At 42.6% G+C, this 15,137-nt stretch overlaps 1 protein-coding gene across 4 annotated transcripts in view; it reads left to right on the top strand.

Annotated features, from left to right (window-relative positions):
* The first annotated feature begins 538 nt into the window (after nucleotides 1–538).
* The window catches only part of abcc8 (ATP-binding cassette, sub-family C (CFTR/MRP), member 8), a 57,494-nt gene continuing 42,895 nt past the window's right edge, over nucleotides 539–15,137 (top strand). For 2 of the 4 annotated variants that reach the window (XM_076733177.1, XM_076733176.1), the window contains exons 1-5: nucleotides 539–992; nucleotides 8,240–8,402; nucleotides 11,257–11,398; nucleotides 12,670–12,791; nucleotides 14,036–14,202. In XM_076733177.1, coding sequence (XP_076589292.1) covers nucleotides 972–992; nucleotides 8,240–8,402; nucleotides 11,257–11,398; nucleotides 12,670–12,791; nucleotides 14,036–14,202 — 615 coding nt within the window. In that variant the 5' untranslated portion in view covers nucleotides 539–971. The remainder of the gene's footprint in view (nucleotides 993–8,239; nucleotides 8,403–11,256; nucleotides 11,399–12,669; nucleotides 12,792–14,035; nucleotides 14,203–15,137) is intronic. The other 2 variants (XM_076733175.1, XM_076733174.1) reach the window with 1 other exon arrangement.

Here is a 15,137-nt window from a genome sequence, read left to right as displayed (position 1 = left end):
CAGATGTATTTATTTGGCAGCCAATCCTGGCAGGGTGTTTCTTACTTTTTTAGGTTTAGGGTTAAGACACAAAGTAAGGTTGCTTTGAAGGTGGACGAACAATAGTCTTCTCATTTACAGCTGCTTGAGGTGAACAAAGTTGCTCTCTTGCATCACACCCTTGCTTATGGTTTTGAGCACATTCTCTGCTGCTTTCACCAGTTCTGCATCGATTTACACCAAGCAGGGGGGAACATGCGGTTTTGTAATTAAAATGTCCACAGGGGGCAATAGTGCTCCTTCTTGAATATCAAGCTCTCTCCGTGGGAGAGTTCCAACTGTGTTGGTGATGCTGGTTTTAAAGAAGCCGAATATCATTAGATGGGCCTGGATCGGATATATATGATTAGAGCACAGGAGTTAGGCCAGTTGTGGTAAATGCAAACTGTAGGTCATCTTAAAAAAAAAAAAAAAGCAGAAATGCAGAGCAGCCAATCGTGTAATGCTACTTGTGTGTTGCTCAGCTGTGCAGCCCACTTCACTGTTATGTAACCGCTCTGTGCAGTAATCCACGGTTCATGATGGCATACGTGACAACTGTCTGCAGCGGCTTTCAGCGTCGCATCGACCGCTGCGGTGTGTTTGGTTGAGCGCCTCCCATCACATGCAGACCCCCATCGACGGTTCATGACCGAGAGCAAAGGTGGCCTTGGGAGGAAGACGAGCCCTCCTCCACCACCTCTTCCTCCTCCTCCTCCTCCTCCTGCCCGGTACCCGGGTTCAGCACCGTGGACAGCTCCCCGCCTCCACCCTTAAACCTCCGCCTGCAGTTGGACGGTCAAACACAAAGTGGGACAGCAAGTCGGCTGCACACGGAACACATGAGAGGCTGCGATCAGGGAGACTTTTACCCATTTTTATCAACATCCAAGCGACGGATGCGACAGTACTGAAGAGTGTTTTGGGAGTCAGGGAAACGCCGCTGAAACACCATGATCTCACGATACAAACCGGTAAGTGCTGCTGAGTGTGTCACCTGGTCACACACACACACACCGATCGATACTCTCACTGACACCGCGCGACCCTGTTAGTACAGCTCTGGCATTGACTTAAACATCATGAAGTGTGTGTGTGTGTGTGTGTGTGTGTGTGTGTGTGTGTGTTCTCTGGGGACAAAGCCCAAATCAGAGGTAGTCAACCTTTGAGGCCCACTATGACAGACTTTCACCTCATTCAGCACACTCCCTGCTTTCAGCTCAGCACCCCTGCCTTTCTTTGTGGATCCTAGTTTACTGAATTCATGGTCATATATCTCCTCGCCACACGGTCTCCCACATCACTTTTTCCTGTCAAAAATCATCCTGTTTTCCTCACTGCCTCTGATGGAACGATAGTCAAACACCTGATGATGTGTCCTGACTGGTGGTGATATTCAAACGCAACTAACTGGATTTTAATTTGACATTTTTTTATTTATGTATGTGAATGCTTTGGTATATTTACGTCTTTAAAGAACTGACTTTGGACATCACCATTTTCACTCTTTTGATCGAACCATTTGAATAGCGCTGAGCGGGACTCGCTATGACGTGCCTTACGTCCTGCGTAAATCGCGTGCGTCATGTCTCATGTTGTCTCATCACTTTTTGGATTAGCCCGCAAAACCGTGACATAACCTGTTGTTTATTAACCTAATCTTTGTTTTAACCCCAAGACTAAACCTAGCAGACCCCACGCCTTATTGTAACTTCAAACAGAAGTGATTTTTTTTGGTGATCATCTAAAAGTCAAATTTAAGGCATTATACAATCCTTTAACTTTGCAATTAGTACGGATTTGAGCCAATCTAAAATGAATCCAACAAGACTTTAAAAAGAGTTACCAACATGCTTTTCACCTTCGAATAATAGCTTAACTGTGACCATTTATATATCAAAAAGATGCTGAAAAACTGACTCATGGCTTTATTTCAAGCTGACTGAGTTACTGTAACACACTATTTACTGACCTCCTGAAACAAACAAACAAACAAACAAACAAAAACACATAGACTTCAGCTTATTCAAACTCTGCGGCTCAGCTGTTAACAAGAACCAAGAGGAGAGAGCACATTAGTCCAGTTTTAGCTGGATGCTTCCAGTGTCAGTGTTAAAACAAAAGGATCTGAATCTAACCCTGCATGTAAATTAGGAATGTGCAATTTGTAAGTATACTTTTTACTTAGTTTTGTGTCTATATATATCTTATGTATACATAGTAATGACAATAATAATAATAATTAATGTTTGTTTTTTTGTTCATATAATTGAGTATATTTAATACATTTACATTTGCAATGTGCTTCCTTTTGCTACTAAATCGATATAATAGCCCGCTGACTGACTGTCATGTAGTTTTATCATGATTATCATAACCAACTTAACCAGCTGTCTTTCCCAGCTAAAGTGCATGCATACAACCATCCCAGCCTGACCAGCTACTGGTCAGTAAGCTGCTTGACCAGCTTTACCAGTACGACCACCCATTCCAAACTGTAACCAGCCTGACCAGCTAACCTGCCCCACTAAAGTGTCAAAAACCCTCTAAACCAACTAACCAGCCTGCTCAGGCTTTGCTGGGTCAGAAATGTGTGATTTTGGTTGTTAAAAGTGATTCAGCCAAACGGCAACAGCGTCTGTGACTGTGTCACTGACATTTGGACTGTTTCACTTGTGAGTCAAGGTGACAAAAACTTTATTTTTCCACCTTAGAATCAAAGCTAAAGTACCAGAACCATTTCTAAATCAAGAAGATGCAGAAAAACTAATTCATGGCTTTATTTCATACTGACTCGATTACTGTAATGCACAATTTACTGGCCTCCCGAAAAAAAAAACACATAGACTTCAGTTCATTCAAAACTCTGCAGCTCCACTATTAACCAGGACCAGGAGGAGAGAGAACATCAGTCCAGTTTTAGCTGCTCTGCACTGGCTTCCTGTAACTTTCAGAATTGATTTGAAGGTCCTCCTCCTTGTATACAAAGCCCTTAATGGACAAGGATCAAGCTACATTGCTAAATCCCTTGTTTATTATTTGCCTTCAGGAACACTGTGATCATCTGCTGCTGGTTTATTGGAAGTTTTCCAGCAACAGCTGAAAGAAAACTGGAGATGCAGCCTTTGTCAATTATACCCCACCAATTATACCCCTACCTATAGATATGAGGGAATACTTGCTGCAAGTCATTTCAAGTCATAGCTAGTCAGTGCATCCCTGTGTCATCATACACCACTGGGATGCTTTCTGGGCTAATTTTTAGTAGGGAATTATGGGAGAATGTGAAATTTTGGACGTTCTGGTTTTGCAGCAGGGCTTTTAGTAACACAGTCTCACAGTCAGATGGAGAAATGTTTTACAAAATATGAGTTAGAGCACAATTACCCCCTCCTCCTCTTTCCTTCCTTGAACAGGTGAGAGAGAGACCTACAAGATAAATTCACATAAAGCAATGCATAACTCATCATTCACTCCTTTTCCTCACTTTACTCCTACAGACCAAACATCACTGCGTAACAGAAGAGTCTCCTTTGATGTTTAATGATTTTAGAAATGCACTGCCTCCCCAGCTATAACTCAGCCTTTAGTTCCTGTTGCTCAAATAGTGCTTTTTCCTCTCTGAGAGTCTCTCTGAGTGGCTGCTGCTCTTCCACTCATCCTTTTTTTTTCAATACACACTGATGTTTCAGCTGTCCCCTGGCAATCAAATGATTGACAGAGCTAATCTCTGATGTAGGGCACCACAGAAGGATAACCCGGTCAGTTATCCCATCCGTAAAAAAGGGATAATAATACTGCCACAGTGCACCATAAACACATCTTCCCCTCAGTGTGCAGCTTTGATGTTGGCAGCACTCATTTAGTTGGTGAAAGCTCTGCTGATATACGTTGCAAGATCTGGTTAGTCTGCCCTCTGTTGTGCCACTGTGATTAATAGTTATTGAACTCAGTCTCCTTGATTTAATTTATTGAAAACCCCATGTTTTGTCCAGCATTTCACTGTCAACTGGTTAAGTATGGTTTTCCATGTCAGGAGATAATAAAAGTAAGCCCAGCTGCTGTGAACTCCTCATCTTGGATGTTGAAATGAAAGATGAACTGAAGTTTCCTCACTTTCAGCTATGCCTGATGTCTTTTATCTACACTTCATTGCTTCCAAAATGCCTTTTGACCTTCAGTGAATTGTAATTCTACAGTAACAGTACAGTTCAGTCAGTTTAACTGTAAATCTTTATGCATCATGGATCCAAAATAATTACGGTAGCTGACAGCATTTTTCCAGTAACATATTGCAAAATGACATCACGCTGTGCTCTGACTGCAGATGATGTGTATTACAGTTAAATGCTGTTAATATCAGATTATGTTGCGCAAGACTGTTTGAAAGAGAAGCGTGGCATGAGATCATGGAGGCAGAGGAGCAACAGTGGAGTCCATCCACTCATCCATAACGTAAGTTGAACGTACATAACCTGCAAAGCTAAAATGTGATTCAACTTGTCAGTTAACATAAACTAAGTGGACCGTGTATCGGCCTGGTTGGCATACCAACAAATAAAGTTAGCGAGATCATTTTCAGAGAGAATTTCCAGGAAGCAATCCGAGGTGAAGCAGATTAATGGTAAATGAAAAGCAAAACTAAGCGATAACTGTGTGTTCTATAACTCTGTATAATGTCAGAGCTTTGAGAAGTAAATTGCAGTTGAGCTCTATGCTAATTTAGCAGCTTAGGTAACTCTAGTTGCTAAGTTTGTTGGCTTTCCTGCACTCTGCAGAACAGTTGGGGTGTGGGTAGTGAAACACTTGTCTTCAGGTTGTGGCACAGCCAACCCTTGTTACTTCAGGCTGTGCTTATTGCGAGGATTGAATGACATGCATTGGTTTAACAGCCTAACATTTGAATATGTTTATGTGGAAGACAATAGAAAAGGGTTTACATATATCTGTATCTATGTGTAGGTGAAGTGCAATGGCAAGCCTTTGGACGCTGAGCATGGAGCGTCAGCTGGCTGTGCTTCCACAAACTTGCTTCATGGCTGTGATGGCTGTGTTCTCGTTGAACTATTACTACTACAATCCCATGTACCAGGAGCAAGCATCCTGCACACTGGAATTCATTCAGAGGTAACTACAGTGCGTGGGTCATTATTTCGTCAAGTTTGTAACAGATATAATGTTATTTTGACTTGCCAGCACAGACAGCCAAGTGAAGTTAGTAGTTATTCACCCAAAAGTTTTGTTTATTCCCCTGCAGAACTACCTCCTTGTATAACAATGCACAGACCCCACAAACACAAATCATTGATTTCCAAATGAATGGATATTTGGGGTTATTTTTGGCATTAAAAAAAAAGACCCGTACAATTATAGGGGAAAAACTGAGATTGTATGAGTTACCAGTCAGTAGTGATGTAGTTGCAGGACATAGCCTTTGGCATAGAGTCCCAACCAGGCCAGCAGCAGCAGCAGCAGCAGCAGCAGCAACAGCAAACTGGGACAACTGAATGTTTAGTTGTTTTTTTTTTTTACCCACTTCATGGTCCCCTCAGACCACTCCTTAGTTTGGAACAATTTTGCTTGTCACATAATGGCAGTATTTCTACACACTGGAGCCTGCGTGGTGGTGGGATATGTAAAAAGGCTTCAGTGCATATTCAAACTGGTTTTCACAAACTAAAGAGTTCCAGTGTCAGGTGCGGACGAAGAGCACTGTGAACCAGCTAGATCATTTTTAATATTCTGTGGATATTTAAAATGTTATTTTGGTGTTTTTTGTTTGATGCTATTTTCCTTCCAAGCCAGAGCTGGTTGAGAAATCTCCAACCAGAGTGCTTGTTGCCACGCTGACTATTGATTATTTCACTACTGGTCAGTAACTCATACGGTGTTGTCAGGAAAACCAAACTATCCCTTTAATCCTTATGACCCTACATTTCCATAAGTCATTGTATTGCAGAGCCACTTCCTGGTTCAATATGCCTGGACAACACATCTTAATGACAGTAAAAAATAAACAATAGCCTCATTTTTCGTTGTTTCATGTTTTGCAGTTTTTCATATTGGAAGGGCAAATGATTGGCATTTCAAGCACAACCTGATGGACTCTGCTCTCTCTTGTTGGGCAGCTGTGAGTGCAGTTTTTTCATTAAGTTTCTTGTCATGTGGTTTTGTGTCAGATTGTTCACTGGGATTGACTCAACCAGTGGCACCAAGGTGGCAAACAAAGGTGGTCAGACAAAGAAGTGCGAAGGTGCGTGAGAAGAGCAACTCAGTCAGTCCTCGTGTCTCCTGTCTCATCAGGCAATTAATGGACTTTAAATGGCTTTCTGCATAAGTCATATGCAAACTTTTCCCCACTATACAAATGGGAATTGTTCTTAATCTTTTATTGTATATGTTTTGCTTATATGTTAAGATATAGAACACACTGGAAAAGCTAATCTGTAGTGCAGTTAATGCTATAATCATTGGAATAGCTAAAGGCCGATTTAGTTGAGGACTTTTTGGACTCACCTGTCAAAAACTGGGAAATAAAAATGCAGTTTAATGAATCTGTGGCTGGCCCAACTTGCTGTACATAACACATGCAGATCTGTATCTCAGGCTCTGATTGTAGGAGTTGTTCCTAAAAATGAAAGGCAGCTCAGCTTCTGAAAGCTTTGTCAAACTGTACTGAATTTTAATAAATGTCTTCTTTTGTTGCCGCTCTGATTGTGGATTTATTTAATGTGTGAAGAAAACCTAACACATTATTGATGAATTTTGGATCAACAGCAAGCCTGATCTGATCCAAAACACTAAAAAAAAAAAAAGCAACAACATTTAAGATAGACTGTAATTCCTTTTACAAAATTAACAATTTTACATTGTTTTTTATTTTTGTTTTGCCAGGTTTTTACTGTCAATCCTAGAATCAGGTCTTTACTGTGTCTGATTCTGGTGTGTTCTCACTTTACTGATTAGTGTTGGTCTGAGTTTAGTTAATGCTGTTGCACGCTCAGGAACACAACTTAAGAGCTGTTGGCGACATTATCTTTGACTGTAGTCTTGTGTTGTTTAATGCCTGTTAAACAACAACTGACTGTGTGTAAACACTCATGCAGACTGCTCATTGCATTTAAACTTATCTCCTCGCTGTTATTACGTGAAGGTCACCATGTCATGGATTATATTAAACACAAATCATTTTAACCATGAAGAAAAGGCCTTGAGTCTGTGCCTGTTTGTACATGGATTATCAAAATCTGCTCCCATGTGGCTCGTTGCTGATCCCTCCGAACAGGTCAGCAGCCATTGGCCGCAACGAGATCCCTCTCCGCTGGACCAGGCGCACAACGCATCCATCCATCCCGGGAATTCATTAATATTTTATGTCTTATTTTTTATGTGTGCAGCGTAGTGTCCAGTCACCACTGTGCGCCGTGTTGTTTAATGCATTTGTAGGTCTAATGTGAAGGGGAGTAATAAATGACAGAGGGAAGAGTTATGTAATTCCTGAAAATGTGCTTTTGGGATTTAGATTAGAGTGCTTGCTCATGCTTCACACGTACCTTTGTATGACGCTTACACTGTTCATACAGCAGCTGTGCCCCCCTCTCTTTCCTTTCTCTCTCCTCTCTCCTCATCATTCACTGCTCCCTCCTGTCCTCCACTCGCCCCCCTGGCGGCTCAGTCCTCCATCCTGCTGCACACTCTGCGCCCTCTTCTCTCGTCTTCCAAGGTCGGCTGAGCTCTCCTTTGCAAAGAGACAGGAATAGCAGGTGCACTGCAGAATGCCGCCGCTGCTGCCGCTTGTATGTGGGTGTTTGTGCGCGTGAGCATGACTGCATTCCAGCGGAGCTGTGCAGCACCGCGTGCGACTGAGGCTTCAGTCTTAGAGGATGTCCGAGAACTGCGAGCAGATGGGATGCAGATGTTTCTCACCAGCATGGCCGGGAAAGCCGCTTAGACTGCTGGAGAGGAGAGGGAGCTGCTGCTGCACTGTACTGTGACTGCCTCTGACCCTTTCTCCCTCCTTCCCGCTCTCCCTCTGTCTCCTCTCCATCATCGGATCCGATAATTAGGAGCAGGAAGGAGGTCGCTTTGGGAATTACTCGGATTTACTGAAGATACGATCAGTGTTCCTTTTGAAAAGACGACATGCTCTGAGAGCCTCTGTTTAAAATCTTTCTCTCCTGTCTTTGGTCCTCCTCCTCTTCCTCCGGCCGGTTCCCTGCAGAGTCCTGGCTCCACCATGTCCTTGGCGTTCTGTGGGAACGAGAATAACTCGGTGGCCTACAATGTGGACGGGGGGGTTCTGAACAACGGCTGTTTCCTGGATGCGCTCAACGTGGTGCCACATGTCTTCCTCCTCTTCATCACCTTTCCCATCCTCTTCATTGGTGAGTGTTGCCAGTAGGTGAGGTCCTCAGCCTCTTCCCACACCACACCTCCCTGCACAGACCACACACACTCACACACTGACATACACACAACTCCACGAGGATCTGAAATCAGATTGATGGGCTTTAACATGTCCATCAGTCCTTCTCAGTTTTCTCTTTATTAGCTTGTTTACTTTTGCATGTGATTAATGTTTTATCTATACACATAAATCCACTTTTTAAATGACTTTATTCGACTGTGCATTTCATTCCCTGAGTTAATACAGCATCTCTGTAGGTGTTGGCTGCCCCATGGCCAGCGCTAGATATACAAGTCTCATGTATGATAGTGTATAAGGACATGTTTCTTGAGCTGCAAACATTTTTACAAGCAAATGTGACTCTTCTTATGAAATGTAGTGTACGGTGGTATTAGGTTACACCTCCCTTGCTCCCCTTTCTGGCTGCTGGCCATTCTATTAGTGTCATCATCAGTGAATAACAGAGCAGCTCTGTGTTGCTGCACACACTCTGCTGCTACAGTCACACAAGGGCTTTGTCATCTGTGCTTTCATGTCTGTGTGTGTGCCTACTGTGTGTGCGTGAGTGAAATATGAAAGCAGTTTGTCTTTTTTGTCAAGTAGGACGACACTTGGTCTCTCCATACGTCTGGTCTTGCAGTGTTCCTGTTGTTCACTGAACAAACAACCTGTCCAGTTATATTTCAAAGCATACAGACATTGTTTTCATTCCATGTTGTGCCACATTATACATAATACTTACATATTAGACATTATACCACTTTTCCAAATTTTTGTTTTTGACTTGTGTGTTTGGATGTTTTTGCAGACAGCTCTTTCCTATACTTGAGCTCTTGCAGTCATGCTACTGGCATGGCTCCATGGATGACCATATCACCACTTTGGTCCAGAGTGAAATATCTCAACAGCCATTTGATGGATGCCATGAAATTCAGTCCAGACATTCATGGTGCCCAGAGGTTGAATCCTACTGGTGATCCTCAAACTTTACCTTTAGTGCAATTTTGAGGTTGACATTTTTGGTTTTGAGTGAAATTTCTTTACAATTATGAGATGGATTGCCGTGGTCTTTGGACCAGACATTCATGTCCTCCTCAGGATAAATTGTAATCACTCTGGTGATCCTGTAACTGTCATCAGCAGGTCAGAACTTAAATTTCCCAATACTTTGCATTATGACCAGATACCTGCAAAGCTAACGACAGTCCCATCAGCCCCAGCTATACATTGCGCTTAGTGCTGGTTAGCAATGTTAGCATGCTAACACACTAAACTAAGATGGTGAACATGGTAAACATTATACCCGCTGACCATCAGCATGCTAGCATTGTCTTTGTGAGCATGTTAGCACACTGACGTGTACAGTCTCACAGAGCCACTAGCATGGCTGTAGACTATTCGTGTTGTTTTTCTCTTGTATTTGTGCAACTACCTTTAACTGAGCTGTGCTAATGTATAATAAATCATTGGAAGGCAGTGTGAGTCCATGTGGCAGTGTAACCCAAGAGAAACTGGCTGGAGGCTGCAGTGATTTTCTCTCTTTCCCGGTCACCCTGAGCTGTGCTGCTTTCACAAACAACTTTGTCACCAAAGATGTACCTCAGGGGTGTGAAAACTTTTCTCTCCACTTTCAATCATCCACACAAAACCTCTTAAGCCAGAGTCCTGTTTATGTACTCTGTTCTGCCCTGCAGCTATGTAATGTGTTGCTCTTCAGAGACCTGGCTCATGAGTTCAGCTAGTCACATTACGGCTAACAAAAGTAAGAGAATCTGTGAAAATTTGTGTGTTTGGATGTGTGGACAAGAGGCAGAATCTGTGTGTGTGTGTGCGTGTGTGTGTGTGTGTGTGTGTGTGTGTGTGTATGCCCATGCATACTGATGTTGTGGGGACAAAAATCTGTTTACACAGTCACATGTGGACACTCACCTTACTTGTGGGGACAAAATACAGGTATCCACAATTTAAATAATTACATTTTAGGGCGAAGACTGAGGATAGGCTTACGGGTTAGGTAAGGTTAGGGTAGGTATAGGGTTAGGAATAGGCAAATAGTGGTTAGGGTTAGGGTTAGGGTTAAGGTATGTCTCCAGGAAATGACTGTAAGTCTATGTAATGTCCCCACAAGTGATGAAAACACCATGTGTGTGTGTGTGTGTGTGACAGAGAGAGAGAGAGAGAGAGAGAGAGAGAGAGAGAGAGAGAGAGGGAGAGAGATTGCCAGCCTGTGCCAACACAGAGAGATAAACTGCCCAACAGCTAATTTGCCAGCTTCAGAGGAGTCATTAACATAATCTGATCAGAGGTGACTCGCATTAATGAAGTAAATCACCCTTTGATGACTGAATCGTTCTTATATGATATCCAAAATGAACCAAAATGAAGGGACAAAGTATAGATTACAAAGAAGCCACAAGAAGAGCTGAAATAATTGACTCAAAGGTCTCAGGCCAGCAGCCGTCTAGCCGCTCTCACCGGCTTGCCTGCCAAGCATCGAGCAGTGTAATAAAAGTGATAATGACACTGAGTGTGTTAACTGTGAATAGTTAACAGACTGTGGCAGGCTGCCATCACCCCCAGCAGACCTACCTTTGAGATGACTGTTAGTTGTTCAGCCTTGCTGCGCATATGAGAGCACTTTGTCATGATGTTCAAGGTTGCACTGGGAGTAGAGAGCAGACAGTCACGACTGTTCACAAAGTCATTTTCATTATGCTTTGTGAAGGTTCACAGATAGTCAAGAAAAATCTACCTTTACGTTTTCCTGCCTCTGACTGTGGATTCAAAGTGACACACCCCTGATGCTTTCTATCTCCTGTCCACTGTTTGAGGCTGGGGCAGCCAGAGCTCAAAGGTCCACATCCACCACAGCACATGGCTTCACTTTCCTGGTCACAACCTGCGCTGGCTGCTCACCTTCGTCCTGCTCTTCATCCTCGTCTGTGAGATTGCCGAGGGCATCGTCTCTGATGGGTATGTTCGGCATGAACTTCTGACACTGATGATGTGACCGTAAGCTTTTAGCAATAACTATTCCACAAATTTAATGGTTTACTCACCTTTAAAGTTTTACTCAGCGGATATCTGTGATCTGTGTTGAGCACCTCATTTTTCTTTTTTAGAATTTTAATCTTAACACAAAAAGCTGATATTTTAGTTAGCATTCAACAACTAGCAACTGTCTCGCACTGTGGCTAAGACTTGGAGTAGAAGTTAGTTGATTGTTCACAAAAGAGTTTCTTTTTTTTTTTTCTTAAAATGACAAGCTGCTAGATGTTATTGTGGACTCAGAGATTGAAGCTGTATTATGACAGAATGCCACCAACCAAGAAACAGCAAACAAGAAACAGCAGTGCCTAATGCAGGTGCTCTGACTGAGCCTTTCCAATCATACAATATAGATCCATTAAACCTGAGCTTCAACGAAACTCCTGCACAAAAATGGAAAACTGTCCTTAGTTCCAATCTGTTTGATGATCCTCTACCTTCAAACTCAGCAGCTGTTTCTGAACCTGCTCATGATTTTGTTACTGAGGTAAATGTGAGCTGATGTGTCATGAAGACAGAAGGCACAGGGAGACACAGCTGGAGAGAGAACCCATCTCTGCCCTTTCTCTCTTTAAATCCGCCAACTTCTTGTTCTGCGCAGTGACAGCTGTGGCTCGAGGCCTCTTGTTTGGGTTGTCGGTCCTTCCCATTCTCAGGAACGCCTTAGGGGGAAATTCTTCAAATTTGGACTCAAGGATGAACCGATTAAATTTTGCTGGTCAAAGGTCAAGTTGGTGGAGGCATGCAACAACAAGGCGGTTATTCTAGTCATCTGTGGAAGTCCATGTGGAGCAGGGTCCAGTAAACACTCTGTTATCAGCCATTTCTGCAGACTGGAGGCGGGTAACCACATTTGAGTAATTGTTACTGAAGAGCTCTCCATCTGCTCGCCACTTCAATGGGTGTTTCACACTGACATCAGTGCTGTGCCAAAGAGCTCGGGATGGTTGTTTATGTCTCTCTCTCTATGCATGTAATATGTGTGCACATAGTACCATCACTTGCATCCATGTTGTGATTATATACCTGTGGTTATACATCGATCCAACCTGTTCAGGAGAAATTAAGCAAAGAAATGTTTGGTTAGTGAAGACAGAATGTCCCTGGGACTTTGAGCCATCAGTGTCATACATTCGTGTCAGTTATTCTGTGCTTACTCTAAGCCTTTTCCTCCTCTGTCTGATGTTCATTTGCAGGTTCAGCCAGTCGCTCCATCTTCACCTGTACATGCCTGCAGGTCTGGCCTTCATGGCTGGCATCACCTCTATTATCTACTATCATAACATCGAGACCTCCAACTTCCCCAAACTACTATTAGGTACAGTATTCCTTTGTTTGTTAAACATTCACATCTTTTCTTGTTCATTTAGCTTACAGAGAAAAGGTTTACTGAAGTCTTTTTTTTTTTAAGAAACACCCCTAATTATACCCTTTACTGTTGGTCTCAGGGAGCCCAGAGCTTTCTGTAGCATCAACATTTGATTAGGTCTTGTGAAAAAATTGCTGAATAATAATCAGGGCTTGTAATGCCTGGATTAGCTGAACTATGTTATAGAAAACTGACCCTAGTTCACAACAGCAACACATTATAATTGCATGAGCTCCTCAGAATGATATAATGATATAACAGGGCAACAGGATCAGCGCTTCCATTTACACATGAATGGTTCATTACCTTCAGATAAGATTGTAAAATGATTGAGGGCAATATTATCCTGTGTAATTGTACTGCTCTAGTTAGATATTAATTATCCCCTTTCATGAGGAATATGAGTTTCAGGTGAAAGAGCTTCTGTGTTTGTAACATGAATTGATTCCTTGCTTGTGATTATTTCCATTAGAATTCTTTATGATCTCTGAGAAATAATGGAACATACCCACAGTAGTAATATCATATACATTATTCTTCTTAAATAAGAAACACATTAGAGCATACGCTGTGTTCTCGGTCAGCTGTCAACCAATTTTATTTATTCATAAATCCATTTACTATGAAATACATCAGTGTCACCTCTCACCTTAGTCCATTGGTTTTTCTCATCTAACTCCCGTGTTTGCTCCTGTAATGATCACTCTGTTACTTCTCTCTGACTCTTCATAGTTCATTTCCTTTCCTCCTCCTGAATCATTCATTCGTTGCCGTTCAGCTGAGGGTGCTTTACTCGCCACTCCAATCACGGTTCGGCTTTGAAGTCTCTATATCACCGTGTCGTGAGTGAAGTGGTGGAGCAGTGCTGGGTTGATCATTGTATGAACAGAAATCAGTCTTCTGATCGAGCCTCTGCCGGTGACCCTCACAGTATAGATGCTCTTCATCTCAAAGAAGTTCTTGTTGCCCTCCAGTTTCTCAATATTTACACCAGTAAACCCGTTGAACTCACATGATGTGACTCTGTCGAAACATCATCGTGACTCAGACTTTGACAAAGTGCACCTAGATGTTCCACAAACATTAAATTCAAAGCTCATCTCTGATATAATCTGTCTACAGTCGGGTTATTTATCTTTTTGGCTCGTCCAGTCCTTTGCTGTCTGTCTCTGATTCCTACTAAATCTCCTCAGCCCTGCTGATCTACTGGGTGCTGGCCTTCATCATGAAGACCATCAAGTTTGCCAAGTACACCGAGCACGGCATCGGCCCCAGGCAGCTACGCTACTGCATCACAGGACTGCTGGTGCTGCTGTACGGACTCCTACTAGCTGTGGAGATCAATGTCATCCTGGGCAGGGTGAGTGTGTGTCTGTGTGTGCGCTGTCACATGCGTTCAGGCGTGTGTAATCCTCTGATTGTTTTCAGCTTCAGTCATCTCTCCTTTTAGTCTGAAATCCACATGGCTCCAGTGGTCAGTGATCAGGTTGTGTTAGAAATAGATTGGATCCGGTGATGCTACGTGCTACGTGGTGGTGACAGCTCATTTGGCTGTCAATTGAATGAATGTTAGCATACAATATGTCATAATATCATGAGTCATGTGGAACCCAGGAGAACCTAGAACCTAGTATGGCAAAAAAAAAAAAAAAAGAAAAAAAAGAAAAAGAAAAATCAAAAGAAAAAAATATATTCTCAAGAAAAACTGAGAAAATATAAGGCAAGAAAAATACAACCAGAGTCATAAAATAAAGGACAAAATAAGAAATAAAGATTATTACATGAAGGCAAAGGCCACGTTCGCTCAGCTTTATGAAGCAGACGGAGCCTCAGGCTGCCATCTGACTCATACCTGGTTCAAAGGTGTGCCAGCCTGGGGCCACACTGAACTGGGACTGAAATGTGATCAACACTATCTATAAAGCAGAGAGTGAACTTTACGGTATGTAACTCTCATTGTTGATCTGGCTGTACTGTATTGATTGCTCAGTCAACAGATCATGGTCACATCTTTTGACTCCTCAGCTTTTTTCAGCCACAATCCCTTTTGTGATAACCACCACTGACGAGAAAATGTCTCGTGTGTTTGCCCCTTTTCACCTCCGCACTGAGCACACATCTGTTATTGAATCTCACTGTGGATGAACAGCAGAGAAAGGAACTCTCCCATCATGCCCTGCTCTTGGTCTATTGAAACACATACTCTGTCTACTTTCGTGACCCTTTCTTGTGTCACATTTTCATGAATCCTCTTGACTTGGTTATAATTAGCTTCCATCACCAACAATTGCTAAT

This window comes from Chaetodon auriga, chromosome 6, assembly GCF_051107435.1.
Source record: "Chaetodon auriga isolate fChaAug3 chromosome 6, fChaAug3.hap1, whole genome shotgun sequence".
Lineage (NCBI taxonomy): Eukaryota > Metazoa > Chordata > Actinopteri > Chaetodontiformes > Chaetodontidae > Chaetodon > Chaetodon auriga.
The sequence above is the reverse complement of the archived record's forward strand: the minus strand, read 5'-3'. Positions and strand labels throughout refer to the sequence as shown.